Source organism: Quercus lobata, chromosome 2 (assembly GCF_001633185.2).
Source record: "Quercus lobata isolate SW786 chromosome 2, ValleyOak3.0 Primary Assembly, whole genome shotgun sequence".
Lineage (NCBI taxonomy): Eukaryota > Viridiplantae > Streptophyta > Magnoliopsida > Fagales > Fagaceae > Quercus > Quercus lobata.
In genome coordinates, this window is record NC_044905.1 from 13881133 (window position 1) to 13904853 (window position 23721).

At 35.0% G+C, this 23721-nt stretch overlaps 3 protein-coding genes across 7 annotated transcripts; 1 reads left to right on the forward strand and 2 right to left on the reverse strand.

The window, feature by feature from the left end:
- Window positions 1-700: 700 nt before the first annotated feature.
- Window positions 701-4158, forward strand: LOC115974608 (ATP-dependent zinc metalloprotease FTSH, chloroplastic). The gene is made up of 5 exons (XM_031095026.1): window positions 701-2119; window positions 2820-3066; window positions 3159-3342; window positions 3535-3706; window positions 3827-4158. The coding sequence occupies exons 1-5, from the start codon at window positions 785-787 to the stop codon at window positions 4046-4048; spliced, it is 2160 nt and encodes a 719-aa protein (XP_030950886.1). The 5' UTR covers window positions 701-784; the 3' UTR covers window positions 4049-4158.
- LOC115974609 (serine/threonine-protein kinase BSK1-like) lies at window positions 4108-10747 on the reverse strand. The gene is made up of 9 exons (XM_031095027.1): window positions 10028-10747; window positions 9803-9938; window positions 8730-8863; window positions 8354-8459; window positions 7139-7224; window positions 6159-6347; window positions 5155-5319; window positions 4960-5073; window positions 4108-4580 (listed from the first exon to the last, which is right to left on the reverse strand). The coding sequence occupies exons 1-9, from the start codon at window positions 10418-10420 to the stop codon at window positions 4326-4328; spliced, it is 1578 nt and encodes a 525-aa protein (XP_030950887.1). The 5' UTR covers window positions 10421-10747; the 3' UTR covers window positions 4108-4325.
- A 6541-nt stretch (window positions 10748-17288) lies between these two features.
- On the reverse strand, window positions 17289-22958 carry LOC115974610 (nitrate regulatory gene2 protein-like). Of its 5 annotated transcripts, none has more exons than XM_031095032.1 (5): window positions 22013-22946; window positions 21643-21833; window positions 19573-19811; window positions 18080-18814; window positions 17289-17861 (listed from the first exon to the last, which is right to left on the reverse strand). In XM_031095032.1, exons 1-4 carry the CDS (start codon window positions 22809-22811, stop codon window positions 18127-18129), a joined length of 1917 nt encoding a protein of 638 aa, XP_030950892.1. In that variant the 5' UTR covers window positions 22812-22946; the 3' UTR covers window positions 17289-17861; window positions 18080-18126. The 5 variants fall into 5 exon arrangements, with proteins under 5 accessions (XP_030950892.1, XP_030950891.1, XP_030950890.1 ...); XM_031095031.1 differs by having other exon boundaries at window positions 17289-17908; XM_031095030.1 differs by having other exon boundaries at window positions 17289-17913.
- Window positions 22959-23721: the final 763 nt, after the last annotated feature.

Here is a 23721-nt window from a genome sequence, read left to right on the forward strand (position 1 = left end):
AGATGTGGGAGACGGAGAGACAAAGTGGGAGACAGCTAGAGGAGAGAGAATAAATTAGTAAAAAATATATACAATCTTGCTACGGTACCATCTTACATATAAGATGGTATTGTAGCAGTATTGTAAAAAAAATTACAATTAGCAACCCAAATAAAGCTTGGTTATTGTGCTTTGATGGTAAAATTTGCCAACATATGACATATAGCAGTGCCTGTACTAATGCTCTAAGTTAACCGTCGTTGCCTTTCTCCCATCACATAATATGATCTTTCTTTGTGCAACACCAAACCATACACATCACTAAAACAAAAGAAAAATAAAACCGTATACGACTTAAAAACTCAAAAACAGAACAAACAAACAAGTAAAAATCACTCAAGAAATAACTGGATCTTATACAGGCCACGTGGATGCGACACGAACGTCATCCAATTGTATGGCATGGGATTAAGCAAGTTTCTTCCCTATACATCCTCCATAGTGTTTCAAGTCAATTACCAAATCAGATTTTGCCACATCGCTTCTCTGCATAAAAGTTAGAAAAAAGTTTTTCCTTTTTCTTTTGCCCAGATATTTTTACAACTTGGCATAGTGTCCACATTCACACTCACAAACCATAATTCCCCCCTAATTTTATTTTTATTTTTATTTTTTAACCTGCTCACATAAGCAAAATCAAAAACATTCTAGGATTTGGGCGACTCAAGCTCAACTCTTTGTTTTTAGTAGTTATATAAGATAGAGGAGAAGAGGCATACCACATAACAAAACCTCATCGAACTCCATGGCTTCCACCATCACCAATCCTTTGCTTTCTTCACACTTCTTTGGGACTAAAATCTTGGTCTCTCCTCCAACCCCAAAAACCATCACCAAATCACCACTTCCATTCCATCCCATCTCCAAAAGAAAGTATCTAATTACTCAAAATATTCTCAACAAAAAACCCAATTCTTCACAACCCTTAAAATCTCTACCATCCAAAGCTACCTTAGCTGCTCTTATCTTCTCTACTCTCACTCCACAACCACAAGCTCTAGCTCTAGACAATCCCACACCACCTCAACCCCCACCTGTAATTGAAGCCCAACCCACCAAACCCAGTCTCACAAATCCCTCACCTTTCTCACAAAACCTTCTTCTCACAGCCCCGAAGCCTCAAACCCAGAACACTTCTGACATCCCTGATGGTAGTCAATGGAGATACAGCGAGTTTTTGAATGCAGTGAAGAAAGGGAAAGTGGAAAGAGTCAGATTCAGCAAAGACGGTTCTGCCCTTCAGCTCACCGCCATCGATGGCCGCCGAGCCTCCGTGATTGTCCCCAACGACCCGGACCTTATCGACATTTTAGCAATGAACGGCGTCGATATTTCGGTCTCAGAGGGTGACTCTGGCAACGGGTTGTTCAGTTTCATCGGTAATCTTATATTCCCAGTTCTTGCTTTTGCTGGACTTTTCCTTCTCTTCCGCAGAGCTCAAGGTGGGCCCGGCGGACCTGGTGGGCTCGGTGGCCCAATGGACTTTGGAAGATCCAAATCAAAGTTCCAAGAAGTCCCAGAAACCGGTGTTACATTCTCCGATGTTGCTGGTGCTGACCAAGCTAAACTGGAATTGCAAGAAGTTGTTGATTTCTTGAAAAACCCAGATAAGTACACAGCTCTAGGAGCTAAAATACCAAAAGGGTGTTTGCTAGTTGGGCCTCCCGGTACAGGGAAGACCCTATTGGCTAGAGCAGTGGCCGGAGAAGCCGGCGTGCCGTTTTTCTCTTGTGCTGCTTCGGAGTTTGTGGAATTGTTTGTGGGAGTTGGGGCCTCGAGAGTGAGGGACTTGTTCGAGAAGGCAAAGTCGAAAGCACCCTGCATTGTGTTTATTGATGAGATTGATGCAGTGGGGAGGCAGAGAGGGGCAGGGCTTGGAGGTGGGAATGATGAGAGGGAGCAAACTATTAATCAGCTCTTGACTGAGATGGATGGATTTTCGGGTAATTCGGGTGTGATTGTGTTGGCTGCCACTAATAGACCGGATGTGCTTGATGCAGCTTTGTTGAGGCCTGGCAGGTTCGATAGGCAGGTCACTGTGGATAGGCCTGATGTTGCTGGTAGAGTTAAGATTCTTCAGGTTTGTTCTATAAAACCCTGCTTGGTTAGTTATTCTTGTTTTAGCTGTTAGGGAAATTCCAAGGTCTTAATATTAAGAGTAGGAATGATGTCTAAACCTAAATTATTGATTCCAATAACATATTCAATGATCAGTGAATTGTTGCGTTATAATTTTATAGGAAAATGCTAAAATTTCTATCTAGTTTAGTACAAAAGGCCTACAAACTGGCATGACAATGAAAGTGATCGGTGTCATGTAAATAACATAATAAATAAATTTCTTAATTACTTTTTTGTTTTGTGATTTAACAGTTTGCATCAATGCTTATATATGTAGTAAATTTGTAGTCACTGCAACATTGCTCAATTATAAATCGTGGGTTATGTTCATAATGTTCTAGATTTGTCAAGTGATATCTAATTATATGCAGTTAAAGAGTGCTGGTTAGTTCATTGTTCTAGAACATGATTTATCAAATCTATTATGGGTGTATGGCAGTCTACTGCTCTTTTCATTACTTATTTTTCTTCTTTTTAGTGCTATTTAAGTATTTGTTTTTAGTTCCACAATTCAACAACTTATTACTGGGGCCAAAGACCAAACATTTTGCATAAGTTGTTATATGGATACGATCTGGTTCATTCAATTGCCATAGTCCACAAATAAGATTGTGTTTTTGCTATTTTCTGGTAGAAACTTATCTGAGCATGTATGACAGGTGCACTCTAGAGGAAAGGCACTCGCAAAGGATGTGGACTTTGACAAGATTGCAAGAAGAACCCCAGGATTTACCGGGGCTGATTTGCAGAATCTGATGAATGAAGCGGCTATTCTTGCAGCCAGGCGTGACCTCAAGGAAATAAGCAAGGATGAGATATCTGATGCACTGGAAAGGATCATTGCTGGCCCAGAGAAGAAAAATGCTGTAGTCTCAGATGAGAAGAAGAAACTAGTTGCTTATCATGGTATATAAATAAGAATCAGCATATTTCTTAATTTGTCTAGGTTGTATTTGATTTTCAGCGTTTACAGTTTAGTCATGCTCTTAATTTTGCAGAGGCCGGGCATGCTCTAGTTGGTGCATTGATGCCTGAATATGATCCTGTGGCCAAGATATCCATTATTCCTCGTGGCCAAGCTGGTGGACTTACCTTTTTCGCTCCAAGTGAAGAGAGGCTTGAGTCTGGACTGTACAGTAGAAGTTACCTGGAGAATCAGATGGCTGTTGCCCTTGGTGGAAGGTTAGTTACACCAACTTATTTCCAGCAATGCATAAGATATGTTGCCTTTTCCAAGTGTTTTTGATAAAGGTTCCTATTAGAGCTGTTCTGATTCTAATTCTTCTCTAATTTCGAATAGGCTGGATTTAAAACTACCGATCTACTAATTGGTTTTATTTTAAAATTTTCCTCTCTCCTTTGTTACAATTGCAGAGTTGCTGAAGAGGTGATTTTTGGCGATGAGAATGTGACCACAGGAGCGTCGAATGACTTCATGCAAGTTTCACGAGTGGCGAGGCAGATGGTTGAAAGATTTGGTTTCAGCAAAAAAATTGGGCAAGTTGCCATCGGTGGTCCTGGTGGAAATCCCTTTTTGGGTCAACAGGTGGGAGTCATTGGAATTAAGAAAGAAATGCTTTCACAATTCACTATGTTTACAATGTCTTCTTTCCTATGCATAATTAAGAGATCTAATTAGTGTCTGGCGTGTATGTTATGAATGCAGATGTCATCCCAGAAAGATTATTCTATGGCTACTGCTGATATAGTTGATGCAGAGGTTAGGGAACTGGTAGAGAAGGCATATTCAAGGGCGACGCATATCATAACAACCCACATTGACATCCTTCACAAGCTTGCTCAACTACTCATAGAGAAAGAAACTGTTGATGGGGAGGAATTCATGAGTCTCTTCATTGATGGAAAAGCCGAGTTATATGTGGCTTGATTCCACTCTCGAGAGTCAAAATCTTGTTGTATTATAGATTTCATATAGGCATGTACACATTAAGAACCAATTAATTATTTCATTAATTAAAAAAAATAGCAAAACATTTGGTGCACAAGAAAACAAGTTTCTCCCTCTCTCTATGATACACTTTAAACAAAAGCCACATTTTCAATTTCCATTATACATAGACCTCATGTTTTGTTACAACACCATCGACAACAACAACAATTAATTGAGTGCCAATTATATCAAGGAATAAATACAGGGCTACTTCTTAAGACCCTCTGCCACCCCGTTGCTTCTTTTCTTCAAGTGCAGCAGCCTCATTCAACATGTCAGCTGCATCCTTGTGCATATCGAGCTTGGCAAGAGCTACTGCCTGCATATAAAATGCTGTGGACCAATCAGGGTAGACACATTGTGCTTGCATGGCATCTCGAAGGGCAGCATCTGGTTGATCACACATGAGATGGCAAAGACTTCTTCGTGCATACACAGTTGGTGAAACCATGGTTCCCACATCTATGAACTGCACAATAGAAACAGAATGAAAATTAATCATGGTTCCCACGTTTTTTGTTTTTCTTGTTATGTGTTGTTTTTTTTTTTTTTTTTTTTTTTTTTTGACTAGTTCACATCTGGATCTGCTTGTCAAACAATTTTCTTTGCTTGGAGAGAGAGAGAGAGATGTCCTAGTACATTATAGCATGACAATCTCACAGATAGATGCTGTTTTCCCTATCAATTAAGATCTTGAAAATCCAACTCATTCTTGATGCTGTTCACTTCCCTATTATATGAAGTTCTACACTGTCGTGGGGGAAACGCGGTGGGCCTAACACATTATGGTGTAAGACAAACTCTATTTATGAAGGTGTTTTTTTATTTCAATGCTGCAATCAACATACCTGAGAATAACAGTCTATAGCAGCTTTAAAATCTCGATCACGAAATGCCAAGTCCCCACGCTTTCTTGCCTCCAACATATCTCTCATTTGCTGGGTCCATTCTTGGAAAGACAACTAAACCGATAGACCAAGGAAATGGTTTAGTATAACTTTAGAGAAAATACATGCAAGCCTGCAAGTGTACAATTCAATCACCTCATTGGTTCCTTCATCATCTTTGTAGTGTGTCGTGACCAAGATCTGATGGATAGCTGTAAGGTCCATCCTTGAACAGGCGTCACCCATTGGGGAAAGAGGGTGTTGTGGGGTAGGAGGGGCATCCTCATGCTTTGGGATTCCCAGCATCACATAAGATTGAACCTGCAAGCAGAGAAACCACATCCTGAAATTTGATTAAATGCACAAAACTGACCTTTCCCTTTATAACGAATTCAAGTTCACAAAACTGTCATCTTACGGTCAAACCAATCAATGCAACAAAAATTTCTGTAAATATATCTGAAAATTGCTTTCAGTATACAAACAATCAGGAATGCTAGAAAACACATTATACAAACCAAGGAAAATGAAATAAAATGAGAACGAAGCAACCATTAATTCCCAAACCCCCCCCCCCCCCTCAAAAAAAAAAACCCGACAAGAAGAAAACATGACTCCCCAAAAGAAAACATGGGCAACCAACAAGGCTTTTAACTAAATCTCCTTGGGAAATTGAAGACCCAACCTCATTATGTAAATTGTAAACGCCAGAAACAAGCTCACAAGAGCATGCCACAGCTAATTTTCGCTTCCGGCCAGATCAAGCTCCAAGCAAGAATCTATCAGCAAACAGAACATGATAATAGCCAGAATGCATATTTGGCTGGGCATAACAACTATTATATCTCATAGGCAAGATATAAATCAGATGTTCAGTGGGATAGCATGACAAGCAGTGATCTTGTGGTTCAACAGTTTTTGTTTTGGATTTTTCTTTTTCTTTTTTGGTGTTGGGGGTATCCAACCCACAACAAGAGGGAGGGAGTAGGGTGCCACTAGGCTGTAAGCCAATAGGATTTCAGTGTGAATTTTACAGGATAAATCATCTGCACTATTTTACTGATAAAATATAATCCTAAATACATTATGAAACAGACAAATAAAGATAGAAGATAAGTGCATGCATCAAAAGAGTAGATAGCAAAGATGGAATATTTTACATCAGGTTTATTTTGTAGTGGTGCAAGTGTTGCAACAAGATCCTTAGTATTTGGCCGTTCTCTCGGCTCATATTGCAAGCACCGTGAAGCAAGATCAAAAACCACAGTTGCCTCTTCAGTTGAAAAATTACCCTCCAAATGTGAATCCATGAGGAGAAGAATGTTTTTGCCCCGTATCATATCGAGAGCCTGCATACAGAAAAATAGAAACATAATAACACATCTAAGTCCACTAATATCAACTTCAAACAATTCCCAAAAAAAAAAAAGATTCATGAACAATCTGCTAGGCATTAATCTCAAACCAGGTAAACAACAATATACAGCTATCATCACAAAACATGGAACAGGATGATGGCACCAAATCCAACTCATCCACTAAAAAACAAAATAATCTTAGCATTTGAAAGCAATTAAAACTTCCAAACCGCCAAGAGCTAAGTGTATCCACAAGAAAACCAATACTCAAACGCATCATAATTTTGGCCTGAAAGATGTAAGGTTGATTGAAAGGAACTATTACCAAATATCAGCCTTCTTTAACATATATTGTAACAGATTGTACACATTTAGAAGCCCAAAAAGCAATCCAGATATATGCCTATGGAATAAAACATGTAGGAAAAGACAACAAAATGTGAAAGAGAAAGTAAACTATCCCTAGTATTCCATTTGATGCCAAATTATTGCCAAGTCACAGATTTCAAGAAATGCAGGCAGTAAATCAACAGAAAGTTATCCATCATGTTTGACATAATCTACCAACCAATCAAGAAAGAATGTAGCTTCATTGCTCCAAATTTTCAATCTTATAGAGAGAAGGATTTTTCTAATATGGGTACTTTTCTCTATCATATTTTATTTTGTGATTATTTCCATTATAGACTTCACTCCCTACAATTGGATAGCTCAATTGGTAGAGCCACCACACTGAAAGTCTAAAACTATGATTCATTACACAACATGGTAAAACTACTTACATGACTTGGAGGAATGTGCTTTCCACTGAGAAGATCCAATAGGACAGTCCCAAAGCTGAAGATAACACTTTCCGGAGTCACCCTACCTAGAACATGCACATATTACATTTATTACAGGAAGCATTACTGAAAAGTAGTGATACATGGGAACAACAGTTTTCATGCAAGATTACCTGGTGAGAAAATGGATAAATCCATGTCATGAAAAACAATAAGCATAAAAAATCTTTGATATAACTCAAGTAAATAGTACATCATATGAACTTAAAATAAGTGTCAGGAGGGCGTCCCAACCACCCAACAGCTATTCCATCCCCATTCTCCATTGACCCCACTCTGAATAATCACCCCCTTTGCCACTTTATGGTTCCTTAGATTCTATGTTTCAAATGGTAATCATTTAACAGTCTTAGCTCAAGTTATCTTTCCCAAACGTTCAGCAATTGTTAAATAAAAAAATATTAAAAAAAAAAAAAAAACCACTTCAGAAGACAAAAACCAATGCTCTTTATAAAGAACTCAAAACTCACAAATTAACAGGTATTTTACCTCTTAATACCAAAAAACTGAAACATTATTTCATGCTAAGTATTTCCATTGCACACTGCCAGCTATTAACCTCAGCATGTAGTGAACCTTCATGTCATCTAGAGCTGAATCTTATGAATGTTATGAGCTTAAAAACTCTCTAAGTAGATCTCCATTATATGGCCTTTATGACAGGCTTCTGATATATAAATCCACACCAAAACCTCTGATAAATAATGGACCGTTCATTCTTTTATCTAGAGGTGCAGCTTAACTATGTCTTATTTTGTGGTCAAGTTAGAAGCATGCATTATAATCTTGAACTCCCCCTCTTAAATTTTAAATATTTCATCTTATTACCAAGTGGGAACTCTTTCTGTGTCACTTTTTAAAAGATTCTATGAGGCTTCCTGGTGATGCCATTGGTCTTTTTATTTCAGCACACCAAGCAGATACAGGTGCTTCAACATTTATATTTTTCTTTATTACTTCATATATTGACACAAAAAGAAAAACAAACAGAAATCTTCAGTATATACAAAGATCTATCATACAACCTTTACATAAAAATCTTCTAGGTGATTTTTTGTATCAATATCTTAACATTTATAATAGAGATTATCATCAAGTGACTAGTAAAATACATACAAAGCCGCATACATACTGAGAAGGTAGTTGAGAGGCTACCATTTCTTAGATACTCGGGAGGTGTATATGCAAGATTTGTGCTGTAACTCTTTCCATCCCTACTATTTTTCATCAAGCCAAAACATGAAAGTCGAGGATCCCCATTCTGTCAAAACCATCCACATCATTACCACTTTAGGTCCCAAAAATAGCATGGGTGCTCCAAACAAGATTAATTCAACACAATCAGAACCATGATAACCTTTTTATAAAAAAAATAAGCAATGGCCTTTTATTAAGAGAAAAGATTACTTCATGCTCACAATGACAAACACAAAGCAATGTAAAAAAATTACAAAATAATTATGCACAAAAGTAATACACACTAGATTACATTCAATTTTCAAACTTGAGAAAAAAAGATTTGTTACAGCACCTCATCGAAGAGAACTCTATATGCATTCAAGTCATGGTATAATGGACGGCCTTCAGTATTACAATAATCTAACGCTTCTGCAATGTACAACGCAACTCTTAAACGCATAGCCCACTCAATGGTCTGATTCTCCCCTGTCAAAGAAGTGGTGAATGCAACATCAAACTTTAGAAACACGCATATCCAAAACTTTAAGTGGAAGTTAAAACAGATATAAATGTAAAAAAGAAGCTTAGCTCCATAAATTTGTTACAACTTTGAACTATTCTGCTTCAGTGATCCAAGATAATGAAAGATTACCATCATCAACCACAAATAAGAATGACGTGGTAGCATAACCACATCCATGGTACAGTTTTTAAGGTTCTGCTACCTAACTTAAGTTCTTATCAGAAGTAATGCTAGGGATACTACAGAACCTTTACATACAGATGTGTCACCAATCTTTAAAAAAAAAAACAATTCAAATATTCACTTATTATACTTCGAAATCCACCAATCACATTCATTGCTACATCAGTTTGTATAGATTATGTATCTGAAAGATAAGCAAATATAGTAATCAGTTTTCTTCAAGTATCGACAATAAACATTTCACATTACTTTCCCAACAACGCCTGGTACTTAATTGTTCAGGTAAAACCAACTTATCCAGCCAGCCGACGCTTATTCAACCACATCAACTACTAGCCTGTTTCCAACGCATTGGAACTCAAAGTCTATCCCAAAAGCCTAGTCCATTACAACCTACTCTAAAAAACCATTAACACAAACAAAGTTACAAACCACCATATATGCCAAGAATTCAACAAAATAACAAATCTTTTTTTTTTTTTGGGGGGTATAATTCAGAGATTTCCATTGAAAGAAACAAAGCAAATACAACACAGTAACCAAATGAACAAAGATATTTGGACTTTAGCTAGTCCAGTACAGCAAGGGCAGAACTACCCAAACTATTATCTATTCAAGCAGAAAAAAACAAAAAATTAACAAATCCAAAACAAAATTATTAGCTGAAAGAAAGTAATTTGAAAAAAAACAAAAAGCAGAAATAGAAATAGAAAACATACAGTGAAATAGATGTTTAGCTAGGGTATCATTGGGCATATACTCCGCCACAAGTAGTCTCTCATCGCCGTCGCAACAATACCCTATCAAATTCGCTAGCCTCTTGTGCCTCAGCTTCCCAACTCCCCAAGCTTCCTCCTACAAAAAACAAAAAAACGAAAAATCAACAAAATCGGAAACCCTAGAGAGTGAAAATTGAAGAAGAGATGGTGAAAGAAGAGAGTTACGGCGAACTGCTTGGGGTCAGGCCAAGCTTGCTTGGTGAATTTCTTGACGGCGATCCAGCGGCGTTGGTTGTGGTTTTGGAGGCGGCCTTTGTAGACGACATTGGAGGCTTTCTCGCCGCTCTCGGAGACGATGTAGTCGGAGCTGAAGTTGTTGGTGGCGGCTCTGAGGTCGGAGAGTGAGAACTCGGAGAAGCCAGGAGCGCCGGACACGGCGGAGACGACGGCGTCGTTGCCGTTGAGAGGCGGAGTAGCGGAATGACTGTAGAGGTTATTGCTGTTATCGTTGTTGCTGTTGTTGTTGTTGTTGTTGTGGTGGTGGCGATGGTAGTGGTTTTTGTCTTCAGAATGACGACGATTAGGTCCTTTGAAGAAGGACGATTCGCAACAGCCCATAACTCGGTCGAGTTGACTCGGTCCCCAACCTCCAGCTTGGTATCAGCGAAATATCATACAAAAACAGATAGACAGATAGATAGATAAAAATAAAAATAACAGATAAGAGGATTTCGATTTTGAATTTTTTTTACAGATTTGGCGACAGAGTGAGAGAGTCTCTGTGTGTGTGTGTGAGACTTACAAACAAACCGTGTTTGCGTTAGAGAGAGAGAGAGAGAGAAAGAGAGAGATCTAATAAGGAGTGAGGAAGAGGTGTAGCTTTCGTTTTCTTCTCATTTTTTTGCGTATTTTCTCTTTCTTTGCTGCACTGACAAAAACTCTCTCTCTCTCTCTCTCTGTTACTTCGACCATTGAACTGTCCATTTTTATTTCCACGGGGTGTTTTCGTCTTTTCGTCCCCACATCTACGTCTCGTTTTACTTTTGTTTACATTTCGCGGTATTTTGGTGCCTTTTTCCTTTACGGCAAATTTCTTTTGTTTCCTAATTCGGGGTTGTTTACTTTAATTATGAACTTCGGATGATTAATATGGGAAAGTGAATCAAATTTTGTGTCAATTTAGGTTTTTTTTTTTTTTTTTTGTAATTTTTGAAAAGAGTGTAACTTTAGTTAGTTACTTATAAATATTTTTTCCGGGTCCTGTATTCTATTAACCACAAGCACTTTAATCTATAAATATTTTTGAGAACTTTTTTTTTTTTTTTTGAGAATTTTATTTAAGAGTGATTTTGGAAAGTTCTATCTTTTAATTAATAGACAAGACAATAAATAATGTTTAGTTTTATAAACACGACCAACAATTTAGTATGGGAGAGTAAATTACATGATGCTTATAATATTTTATAATAAAAAATTTATATAATATTGGGTACAAAGTTTTTATAATAATTAATTTTTTACCTATCTAGACTTTAGAATAAGATAATGTTATCTGTATAAAAGAATAAGAATAAGATAATGTTTAACTTGAAGATAAGATGTTAAAGATAAGAGTAAGGCATTTCTTTTCATCTTGCCAAATTTTATGCATGTTTATCATGGTAATTGCTAATTAGACAAAAATACCCTTTGTTCCTTTTAAGTTTGTATTTAATGTAGTATCAAAAAAAAAAAAAAAGTTGTTTGTATTTAATGTATTTTTGGCCCCTTGGGTTCTAAAATTGTCAATTTTAAACCCCATCTTTAAGAGCATACCTAATATGTTCTATTCCATCCATCTTTTCTTAATTTTTTTTTCATTGACCCACAATTAAAAAGAAAAAAAAAATGTCATTAATGAGGTACAATAATACCATCTATGGAGCAAGTGTAGGTTGTCAAATTTGAAGTTATACAAATTGACAAATAGGTATGATTTATAAGCTCTATCGTAGCCACGATTGGTCTTGTCGGCATCTTTACGTCAATTTTGTGACCTCAACAAGTGACTCTCTCTCTCTCTCTCTCTCTCTCTCTCTCTCTCATTTTTATCGGTGGTGGTGTTCTAAGAATCAAAAAATGTTGGGCCAATAGGGTTTGATTTTGGGATTTTTGGATGATTTAACTATAATTATGTCTTGAATTGGAAACATTATTCCTCAATTTGTTATTATTGTTTTGAATTTTTAGATTTTCTTTTTCTTTTTCTTATGTATGATATGAGCATAGCGAACAATGAAAATGATGGTAACAATTTTCATTATTGTACCATGGTGCATGGTTGAATGTTTGATGAAGGCATCACTTGCCCTATAGGTTAGCATCATGATAAATTACATATCAACATTAGTGTTATATTTAAAGTCTCTGATAGTTGAATAAGAGATATTGGGTACAATCCTCGCCTACACAAAAAATCGATAGTGTCTTGGTATAATGATAAAAGAACTATCATTGAAAGCGAAACTCTCTAAAAAAAAAATTTGTGATTTTAAGGCAAAAATTAAAAGAGATGGAGGGAATAAGCACATTGAATGGGCTCTCAAAGATAAGGTGCAAATTGAAAATTTTAGGGTAAACTACTTATTTGGTCCATATCTTATACATTATATTTCAATTTCATCCATAACATTTTAATTGTGTCAATTTGGTCCCTAACCTTTTAGTACTGTGTCAATTTAGTCTCTATTGTTATCTTTTGGATGAAAATTAATGATGTGTCTAATAGTCAAAACAAAAAATTAGCTTCTGTTAATATGACAATAAACTTAAATTTTATTTTGGCCGTTTGTCATGTTATCAATTTTTATTTAAGATATAACAATAAAGACTAAATTGACATGACATTGAAAAGTTAGGAACCAAATTGACATAATTGAAATGTTAGGGACTAAATTAAAATACAGTGTAAAGGTTAAAGACCAAATATGTAGTTTACCCAAAATTTTAATATAAATAGGACCAAAATTACAGCAAATACAAACTAAGAGCCGTAAATTGTCATTTTTTTTCCTTGTAAATAAAATTGCGAGTTACTATTAGCTAAAGTGTGCATTTAATGAGATAAAATTTTATTAAATTTTTATGAATTAATATAAACTATATTTCTTCCTAAAAAAAATTTGAGACCTCTAATATTTAAGGGTAATTTATTTGATTTTTTTTTTTTTTGTTATTGGAGATAATTTTCTTTATTTTTAAATCAATAATTTACACACAAAAAAATGCTTCCGAATTTAACACATATTCCATTTATATAGTATATGGTCCATGTCTCCATGAATATTCTAAAATAAAAATAAAAATTGGAGGAATGAATATTCCAATAGCCCGTCAAAACCAAAAGACCATATGGCGCGATCGCTTTTGTAACGCGGTGCGTGTGGACCACGAGTTGAGCGAGAAAATGTTCTATTCAACAAAGCGTGGGTTCAGACAGTCCTTTCCACAGTTTCTCTTACTTCATTTATTTTTTTAGGCCGATCTCATACGCAAACCTTTAATTACGTTCGCACTTTGGCAGCCATGTTTTATTGCAACTTCGTTTATGGAGATGACACATATAATTATGACAGCATGATAAGTTGGATTTGTTAAGTATTTAATGCAGATATCATTAAAAAAAAAGAAAAAGGTATTTAATGCAGGAGTATATTCTCAGCAAAAAAATATAAAAAAATGCAGGAGTATATTAAAAATTGTATCATTTTATGATACTTTAATAACAATTATATAACAAATTTTAGGTGTCAAATTGTTATTAGTTGATACAAAAGTAATGTTAGTGATTGAATCAGGTTAGAATCTAACTTTCTATTACCTAAAATTTATTATGAAATTATTTTGAGAATGTTACAAGCGTAATATTATTTGTCAATCATTAACAATATTTTGCTTGTGTTTTTCAAATTATTAAAGTAAATATTTAATGGATTGAGTAATGGATAAAATATTTTAATTTGTATTCGAACAAAAATCTATTTTTTTTAATCTGTTAATAAATTATAATTATTATGAAACATATTTATAATTTTATATCATATCTATTGAAAAAAAAAACATTTAAATCTCATGAATAACTTCAAAACTACCAAGTAGAGAACAAGGTTAAATGTAATGGACCGAATCCATCCATTACTCACGAGACGATAGATTCCATGAATAGGACCCACATGAATTGAGGATAGACTTTACCTATTATACCCAATAATAATTTTTAATAATTTACCAAGTGTGCATACATTATTTCAAAATTTGAAAATAAACCTATGTATAATAGACCCCTCAACTTCCTTTTTCCTAACCCCTCAAAAAAAAAACTTCCTTTTTCCTAAAGTTATCTTTTAAAAAAACAAGATAAGCTTAAGAAGACTACACTCAACTCTAAACATTACAACTTTACAAGTTGACCATAACCATAACAAAGTTTTAAAGGAAGAAAACAAATATATAAAGGAAAAAGATGTTCCCCTAACTTTTCATTGTTCATAAATTTTATTTTATTTTTGGTTAGTTACACCATTGTTTTGAATGAAAAGATACAACTTACGTATAGTCCTTACATCCTCTATTTTTATTTACTGAAAAAAGATATCAAATAATGAAAATTTATTTATGGGTCATGTTAACGAGTGCCCTTAAGGTATTGGTTAACAATCCAGTTAAAGAAAATTTTTATGGAAAAAAAAAAAAATTAATATTTTGATAGCTTTTTTTATTTTTTATAAAAGTGATATCAAAACTTTCCTAAAATGAATTATTAATCAATGTCCTAAGGGCACTCGTTAGCATTTTCCTTTATTTGTAAGACAAATACTAATTATATTACGAGTTTTATTATATTATATTAAACTTATAAATTAACATAGCAATAAATGTGATTAGTGTGTTACCAACACCTCATAATAGGATATTTAAATTAACTGTCTCTATAATTAGGAAGACGTCAATTTGGAAACATGATGCAATACTATTTTATTTATTATAATAGTTGTTGTGTGCTAATATAGTCTAGTGGTAGCAATATTCTAATATTTGTATTTTAAACCAAAACCTAAATTAAAATGGTGTTTGTCTATTTCATTTGAGCAGAGCATTTTGATCAAATAAGTTGAGGACGTCTTCACGTGAACTTGGCATCACATGCCCAAGGTGTGACACAGGAGTACTAGTGATGATTGACCATGACTTCTCTGGAATCAGCTGGCAGCTGGGTATACCTAGGGAATGTATTAATTCTTCAGGGTTTTTTTTTTTTTTTTTTTTTTTCCTTCTTGAGAATGAACTTGTTGAAATTCAATTGTTTATCTTTGGCAACCTTTATAAGGTTTCACTACCTTAAAAATTCATGTTTCTTATGGGTTTATAGAATCTTAAGCTTTATTAATTTTGAAATTATAAGTTAAAGTTTGTTATTTTTTAAAACTTAGGATTTAAAATTTTCAATCTTGAAACTATGAAATTTAATTTCTTACATCCATAAATTATCATATTTAAAATATAATTTTGCTTAATTGTTTTATTTCTAATACTTGTTGTCTCGTTGTCCATTTTTATTAATAATCATGATATTTGATATATATAAGTGACATGTTTTGATTAATGACATTTATATAACATAGTTAAATTACTAACAAAAATAGATGACAAAACTAATATGAAAATAGCATCAAACATGAAATATCAAAATAATATCGCAATTTTTAGGGTGCTGTTAACGGTGCTGTACAACACCTGTTAATTTTATAAATTTTAAAATAAACTATTCACATTTTTTAAGAATGTGAAAAAAATTTAATATATATTAAATATGTGTCAGTTTAGATAGAAAAAATCAAATCATTTTGTGATAAATCACAGTTAAAAAGTAAAATTTTACTAATTTACTATGTAATGGAATTTGTAATAAATAATAAATGAACCACAATTGATTCATTAACAAGTGCTGTCCAACACCTGTTAACAAAGTTTTTTCTTAAACCAAAAAAAAAAAAAAAAGGTTGAGAGCGTAGAGGCCGAGAACAATTAAGTATAGGATCTTTTTTCTTGAGAAAATTAACTATAAGATCTTTCTTTTTTTTTTAGAATGATTTTTAACTATAAGATCTAATTGTTGAAGTTTGAGCACTATTTTTTTACTCCAAAAGAGAGTATCGAAGTTCGAGCATGTTGAGGAAAACTTTGTCACAAACACAATGCCGTAATCCGTACCCGTAGCCACGTTTCGGTTTGTGCATGGTTAAAAATACTTAACTTTGAAAAGCTCGAGTGTCCTCGTGATGTACAGCTGTCCAATTGATCCTCTGCAACAGCAAAGCCACAGTATTCTTGCAACTGGCATTTGGAATATTTACACCTAACTTGGATTCCAGGGTGACCACTTGGTCCTTAACTTTACCACTCATTTTGATTATCTTCGAAAAGTCAAATTCCTTTCCAACTCGACGTGTCTCTTTATTTTATTTTTTTATGAAGTCAGATTGTTGAACCGACAGCATACACAATTTTATAACTGATTGATTTATGAGTGATCAGCAAAAAATAGTGAATTCATATAATTAATTTGTTGGTTTAGAAGTTTTTAAAGTCTCTTGATATTTCATAAGATCTTATATTTGAAATCTCTTACTTTTATTTCGGGTTTATCTCTAAAGGGTTCGTTTTTGTGATAATTTTGTGTGTGAGATAAGAGAACTATACATTTGAGGAAATAGATAAATACTTAAAAAGGCAGGACATCCTAGTTTCTCAAAAAAGAAAAAAAAACAAGGTAATGATATGAAAGTATCAATCACTCACAACAATCATACAAGTTAACAAGTTGTAGGATTAAATATGTTGTTGGCTGTATATCTATAATTATTCTAAAGCAATTGGATATTCGGATTAAATTCCAATGCAATAAAAAAAGTCAAGGGACCTCCGACTTCTTCTTATTTATTTTTCTTTTTCTTTTATAAGGAAATAGACAAATTTATATTTACAGCCAAAGGGAAAAACAAAAACCACAGCTCGATACAATCAGCTTCCAGACCATTTGCGGCCTCCAGGATCACCTTAAGAAAACTGGAAGGACCAAAGCTAAAGTCAAAAAGTAAAAGTAATGTATGTTCTTTAATCTAAGTCCAAATACTAGATTATCAAAAAAAGTCCAAATACTAAGAGCACGTCTTTCAAAAATCTTTGAGATTATTATTGAAGATAATGCACTTGGACTCTTTCTAATCTTGCACAGTGACAAAGCTACTATAAACTTTATCTAGCTTGCCTACCATGCCTTTTCAACTTCGCTTATAATATTCTGACACGTGGATATTACTGCATCAATAGATTGCTTAAATTGCTTATAATACATATGGTCATGTTTGTTTTCACTTTTCATTATTGAGAAAAAGAATTCAGTTCAGGAGCTCAATGGAAGAAGGTACATGATTTTATTATGTTACAGGCTCTCAGTTACACTGCACAAGGTACCACCATTAAAAAACACAGTTCTAAGATTGAATACAAATTAAATTCAGCTCAGCGTTTCATATATTAAGGACAATCTATGTTCAACTTTAATGAAGACTGAGTCCAAAAACATATAGTAAAAGCTTCAATAATATTTCCAAATTTAATGCAAAACCACACGCTCCAAGTATATGAATTTTCAGCTCAGATTCTGATGCCTTGCTGATCTTACCAACTGTCATTCTTTCTTAAATAAAATTATCGCTATAATCAAGTTAGGACAAGCTTGAAAAAGGTACCAAAATCCCATTTGGTTTCTACACTCGAGACAATGATGTTTAGTTGTTTACAGTGTGAAAACTCAAGTTCAACAAACCCCAAGTTACAACAAGTCCAATTCCAGAGCTAATATTATATCCCCCCATTCCCATTAAAGCCAACAAGTAACTGTCAAACAAATTCCAGTCAAGCATACCTTAGACCTTGTGTTCATTTTCTTCATTGTGCCACTTGGTTCTTTCTTGTCAGCACTAAGCAACCTTGGAGCTCTGACTTTATTGGCTTAGAGCTGATTATAATACCGAGATATGGAATGCAGGTCAATATTCACACCACCTAAACTTAATGAGATGAACAGGCAATAGAATCAGCCTGGTTGACTTCAGCATGGAAATGATAAGAATAAGAATGTTTGACCACCAATCAACTAATATGATATATCACTGAACTCGAAAAAGTATGCTGCATGCACATACACAAGCCAAAAATCATGCTAGAAAAACTTACACCATATCTGTAAAAACTAATGGGCCTGGAGGTCCTGGAAGACACAGTCAAACATGCCCGTTTTCTTGAATGTGTTGACAAAGCTCCTCGTGTGCTTGCAAAGAGTTAGCTGAGAACCTCTCCAAAGCCGCAAAAATCTGTTTCAGACCTGACAGCAGGCTACTTGTATTGCGAATTTCACTCCGGGGCAAGACTGTACCCATCTTTTTCTCTTGAGCCTGCACCATCTTTTGTATCCTTTGTTCCTCCCTCTCCAAGATTTTAAGCTTTCTCTCCATGTCCTTGTCTGCAACTGACCTTTGCTTCAGGTCTACAATGTGCGGTTCCAAGAGCTGATTTAAACACATGAAAAATCCCTGCATGGCTTCAATCACTTCCTTCTCTGAGACTCTATCCATGGCTTGTGACCATCGATTACAAATCACAAACACCGGGGGTGCACCAATGCTACTAGGGGAGAAGGGCACTATACCGTCGGGTGTTCCTTCAGGTTCATTCAGTAGACATCTCAGAAGCCAACCATTTAAGGCTTTGACATGGGCCTTTTGGGTGTCGATCCACTTGAAGAAGCTGAGGCTCCAGTTTTGAAGCTCAAACTTGAGTTCCATGGCTAATTCAAGATGAGCATAACTAAACTTGACATTGGATGTAATAACATCCAAACTTTTGCCCTGTTCAAATGCTTGGCACTGACACCTGTGACACTCCTGCATGGCTTTCCACATTCCAACTAACCTGAAACAACAAATAGATAACAGTTAGCCACAAGAGAAAAACAAGCATAAAGCATAAATATCATCAGCAAGAAAAATGTTTAGTGGACTAACAATAACAAAGCCTTATTCATAAAATTTTGGGATCTAACTACAGATCCTCAATAGACTAGTCAGGGTAGGCTACATGCATTCTTTTCCACCATTCTATTCTATCATACTCTCTATTACTTCCTTAGTTGACTTGTCCTTTACCACTTCTATTAATGTTATTTTTGGTCTCCCTACATTTTTTCGTTCCTTTAACTTGAATCAACTCCTCTATTTTACTTGTGCACTAATTGCTTTTCTCTAAACTTGACCAAATCATCTCAAGCGACTCCCCCTCAACTTGAGTGGAATAACAATCCCAAAAAATTTCAATTAAATAAAAAAGTGTTTGAGGTACAATTTTTTTTTCCAACTAAGGCCATTTACAAAACACCACCATAAAAACTTAGGTTCCAGAATTTTAAACTAAATGGTGAATGGCAAAGGATAGGATTGTACGCAATCTCCCTTCTTTGGTGGGACCAACACTAGAGTATGACAACAGGATGAAATGAGAATTCACAAAAATATATCAAAGCTAGGCACCTTATAATTTAATTAAAAGCACAATCCATTCACCCATATGGTGCAGATAATCACTACAATCACATGCAGTGCAGGAACAGGACACCAAAGCTACAGACATACTTAGAATAATGTTCTTAATATGGAATTGGAATAGCAACATACCCGGGAAGTAACTTATTGATCTGCTGCCACAACTCTTCATTCCTCAACTTGTTTATTGTAATTGATATCCTGTCGACAACCTGAATTGAAATGTTCATTTTAGTAGATAAAGTTCTGATTAAAGATCGGGTGGTTTCAATTTTGGTGATTTCAATTTTAATAGTCTCGGCACTCTTTTCTTCCAAACGTTTCAGCTGCCTGCACTTCTTCTCATGAATTGTACGCAATTTTTCTGCAGCCTGCAAAATAAATAATATCACTATTTAAAATCATAGATAAGGAGGCAAGATGGCAGGAATGAAACCACAACCATAGTGTCTAAACACATTAGAAACAAGCTATGGTATATCATACTCCTATAGATAATCACCAACCAAATGGAAAATACTTGTAGGCATAAGGGTTGCAAGCTCTATTTATAAATCAAAGTCACTACCACTCCAGCCAAAGCTCTGTTCTTATTCTTACTAGTTGTCTCTGAACTTAATAGTATGTGTGTGTGTCTCACACAGAGAATTAATCTTAATGCCCACATGCAGGACAGTTCCCGAAAAAAGCATTATTATAAGATTCCAGAAAGGATAATAAAAACAATTATTTTTAGGATGCAGGATCATTGGTATAGTTGGTGTTGGTGGTAGGTAATATCACCATCATTGGCTCTTTCTAACATCGGTGGGCAATGGCTTCTTAGTACATCCAAGTTATGATCACAGTCCCCTTTAAAGACATCTTTCACAGTATATATCTTCTACCCTATTTGCACATCAATCCCCAGTGCAAACGTTCTGTCAAAGAGTAATTATTAAAAAAGTTGATTACCAAATTCTGTAGAAAACTGAGAGATAGGAGCACTGTTATGTATGTTGCAGCTCATAATGAGCATCTTTAGTACTGCTAACTGTTGTACCCTTTGCCATGTTTTAGCCTTCATCCAATAACATAAGCAACAATTTTCAGATATAATGAAATGAAATGTGTAGGAAAATTTTTTATTCCAAAATGAATGATCATGCCATACAGAGTAAATCATGCACCAAGTCAAGGAACATGAACCTTATGATCATCCACAAGAGGAAGACAATAAACATAAGTCTGCATATTGGTTGTTTTACAACATAATCATCTCACAAGGTAGATGAATAATAGATGATCACAACAGTCATTAAGTAGTCTGAATTAATAGAAGGCATATATCTCTAGCATAAGAAAAAAAAATACTCTTTAGTATTTTATCAATCATCTCATGGTTGACTTCCTAAATATTCAAACAAATGGTCTCCCTTATACAGCCAAATTAGGTTTGTGGAGGTAATATTAGTTTAGAAAAAAAAAAAAATGTTAAATATTCTCACTCACTTGCACCCACAGTTATTGCATAAAGACATATACCTATTCATTAATAAATTCTTTGATTCCCTTCGATAACGGTTCTCACTGGTACCTAGAGGACTGCCTTACTAGGAATAAAATAGTTATTCCTTCTTTTTTTTTTTTGATTGCAACAGTGGAGTAGAAACTCAAATATTAGTACTATAGCTTATAATTTTATATAAATTTATTTATTATTTTATGATTTGTTCAATTTAATAAATAATATCATGTTTAAATATAACGTTACAGAACATTTTTTATTTGTGTAATTAAATATAAATAACATATAATAATATGTACATTGTACAATAAAAAAAAAAATACATTTATCATTTTAATTTTTTATAAATTGAAATATTTTATCATACCAACATGAGTTATTCATAAGTATTATGGGCAAAATTAGGCAGAATCAAATGACCAAATAACCTTTTCTCGGGAATTGGACTTATTTCAATTCGGACTCCATTTTGTTTATGGAACTAGGATGCACGGACACGGACAGGGACACAAGTACAGATACGATACAGCCACACAAACAATAGCAGATAGGATACCGTTATGACACGTGTGCAACACATATAAAACATGGATACGACACCCGAAATATCCGTTGTTGAACATACTTTAGACCGTTTTAATATTGAATTGGGAAAGCAAGCAATTGCAGTGGAACTTTAAATTAAATTCAAATACCTTGACTTCGTTATAGAGTTTCTTCTCCCACGTGCACAGCTTCTCCAAACTAGAAGAGAGATTCCCAGAACTGAACCCCATATCTTCATCAGATCCCACATAATCACAACCATTCTTCTTAACCAACGGTGATGATTCACATGTTTGGTTTAGCAAAGACGGAGTAATAGCATGCAATACCTTGCACGAAACTATTTCACAAATTAAGACCCAGCATGAGTGTTGTACTTCAAATTCAAAAAATTTCAATAATTAAATTGCTAATAAAAAAATAAAAAATAAAAAACTTAAAAAGAGTCTTATAACATAAACGTCAAGAGTTCAAATTCACACTGGAATTATCGAATTATAAAAAAAATTAAAAGAATACCTTGATTAACAGCAATTTTCTGATGATAACGGAATTTTCCGACATGAAAGGACTTCAAAACTTCATCGCCGGAGCCCGAAGCTTTGTCGAAAAGGGCTTGAATTTCTTTCATTACTTCGGAGACAAGTACAGCTGGAGTTTGAGTTTCAGTTTGAGTTTGTGTTTGTGTTTCAGTTTCAGTTTCCGACTTCTCTTTCTCCGAAACAACGTTCTTGTCCGCCACATTTTTGGATTTTTCAGGTTTCTTGGTTTTCTTCACCACCTCGAGTTCGAAATCAGGGACTTTTTGTTCTTTTTCTGTTTTTTCTTCCTCCTCTTCTTCTTCTCGATCGAATATCGGTTCGAATCGGTCATAGGTCTCGAAGAAATTCAAGAAGTCCCAAGCAGAATTGGTCGGCGGCGGTGGCGAAGGCGTTAGGTTTTGGCGGTGGCTCCGGTAACTGTGATTAATTTGGTTGAAGTAGTCGATTTCTTTAACTCCTTCCTCTGGTTCTGAATCAGACTGAGATTCGATGTGAGAATTTGAATTTGAATTCGAATTCGAATCCGAGCTGGAAGAGAATCGATCGTGTGGAGAAGATCTCGAAGGTTGTTCGAGTCGATCAGATTGGTCAGTGACAGTGATTTGAGTAAAGAAATGGTGAAGAGCGGGGCCAAGGTTTTTCAGGGACTGCGTGTAGGCCACGTGCGCATCGGCGAGCGCGTAGCTCTGGCGGAGAGCATCGTCGAGCAAGTTGCAGCGGTCACGGCACAAAGCCACGGCCGGGAGGTCGTCGAGCTTTGAGGTGGCGCAGCCCATGACTGCCACGTGTTATCCGATTTGTCGGTGACAGTGACGGACAAATCTAAAAGACTAGGAAGAGAGAGAGAGAGAGAGAGAGAATATGTGTGGTTTTGGATTTGAATGGCAAAGAATCTGTGTCTTTATATGTAGAATATAACGGTCTGAAATATATGAATAGGGGATAGCTTGGTATTAAGAGCGTGATTGATTATGTGATTAATTGCGCATTTACGCTGTGAGATTGGGAATTAGTGATAATACAGTCGCTGACTCGCTGTGAGGATTTTCTATTTTGTAGTGTGAGAGAGGAAATACGGTGGCGGGATTTGCAATTTCGCATAACGGCTCTCTGATTTTTTAAATTTATTTTTCTTAATTTCGTTTGTTTAGGGTTTTCCCCCACGGCTATATTTAGCCTTCTCTTTGATTTTTGTTTCCCTTTTTCTTTAATACGGTGTTAAGATAATTGGTAAAGGAGAGAATTTTCCTACCAATTGGTAGTAATTTTCTCCGATGTAATATATGGCATTTACAAAATTATTTGAGTCATTAAATCATTTCAACAAGTTGTGTGATCAAAACCTATATAGTTCAATTGATTAGTACTTTCAAATGAGATATTGGAGTTCAATTCTCCCCTCCCCCAACTATCAATTTAAAAAAAAGGAAAAAAAAAGTCATAACACTATTAGATAGGGTATATGACTAAAGCAGCGTTTGGATAGCGGCTGCGTTTTGGCGTTTGTGTTTTTAGCCTTTTTTTTTTCTTTCTTTTACTGAGAAGCGCTCCATCTCATCTATTAGTGGGTCCCGTGCACACTATCTCTTGACCAGCAAAATAAGAAGTGGACGTTGTTTTCTAGTGGGTCTCGTGTACTATTCATGAGACCTACAAACTTTTATTAAAAATGGGTCTCATGACATT

Excerpts from the sequence above, each read along its gene's own strand:
- LOC115974608 (XM_031095026.1), top strand. The coding sequence starts at position 785 with ATGGCTTCCACCATCACCAATCCTTTGCTTTCTTCACACTTCTTTGGG. Across the intron at positions 3,067-3,158 it reads GAAACTAGTTGCTTATCATG|AGGCCGGGCATGCTCTAGTT; the intron begins GTATATAAATAA and ends TTAATTTTGCAG. Across the intron at positions 3,343-3,534 it reads GCTGTTGCCCTTGGTGGAAG|AGTTGCTGAAGAGGTGATTT; the intron begins GTTAGTTACACC and ends TTACAATTGCAG.
- LOC115974609 (XM_031095027.1), bottom strand. The coding sequence starts at position 10,420 with ATGGGCTGTTGCGAATCGTCCTTCTTCAAAGGACCTAATCGTCGTCAT. Across the intron at positions 5,320-6,158 it reads CACTACAAAATAAACCTGAT|GTTCAATCTTATGTGATGCT; the intron begins GTAAAATATTCC and ends CTCTGCTTGCAG. Across the intron at positions 5,074-5,154 it reads ATGATGAAGGAACCAATGAG|TTGTCTTTCCAAGAATGGAC; the intron begins GTGATTGAATTG and ends CTATCGGTTTAG.
- LOC115974610 (XM_031095032.1), bottom strand. The coding sequence starts at position 22,811 with ATGGGCTGCGCCACCTCAAAGCTCGACGACCTCCCGGCCGTGGCTTTG. Across the intron at positions 19,812-21,642 it reads AACTCTATAACGAAGTCAAG|GCTGCAGAAAAATTGCGTAC; the intron begins GTATTTGAATTT and ends TTTATTTTGCAG. Across the intron at positions 18,815-19,572 it reads ATCAATAAGTTACTTCCCGG|GTTAGTTGGAATGTGGAAAG; the intron begins GTATGTTGCTAT and ends TTGTTGTTTCAG.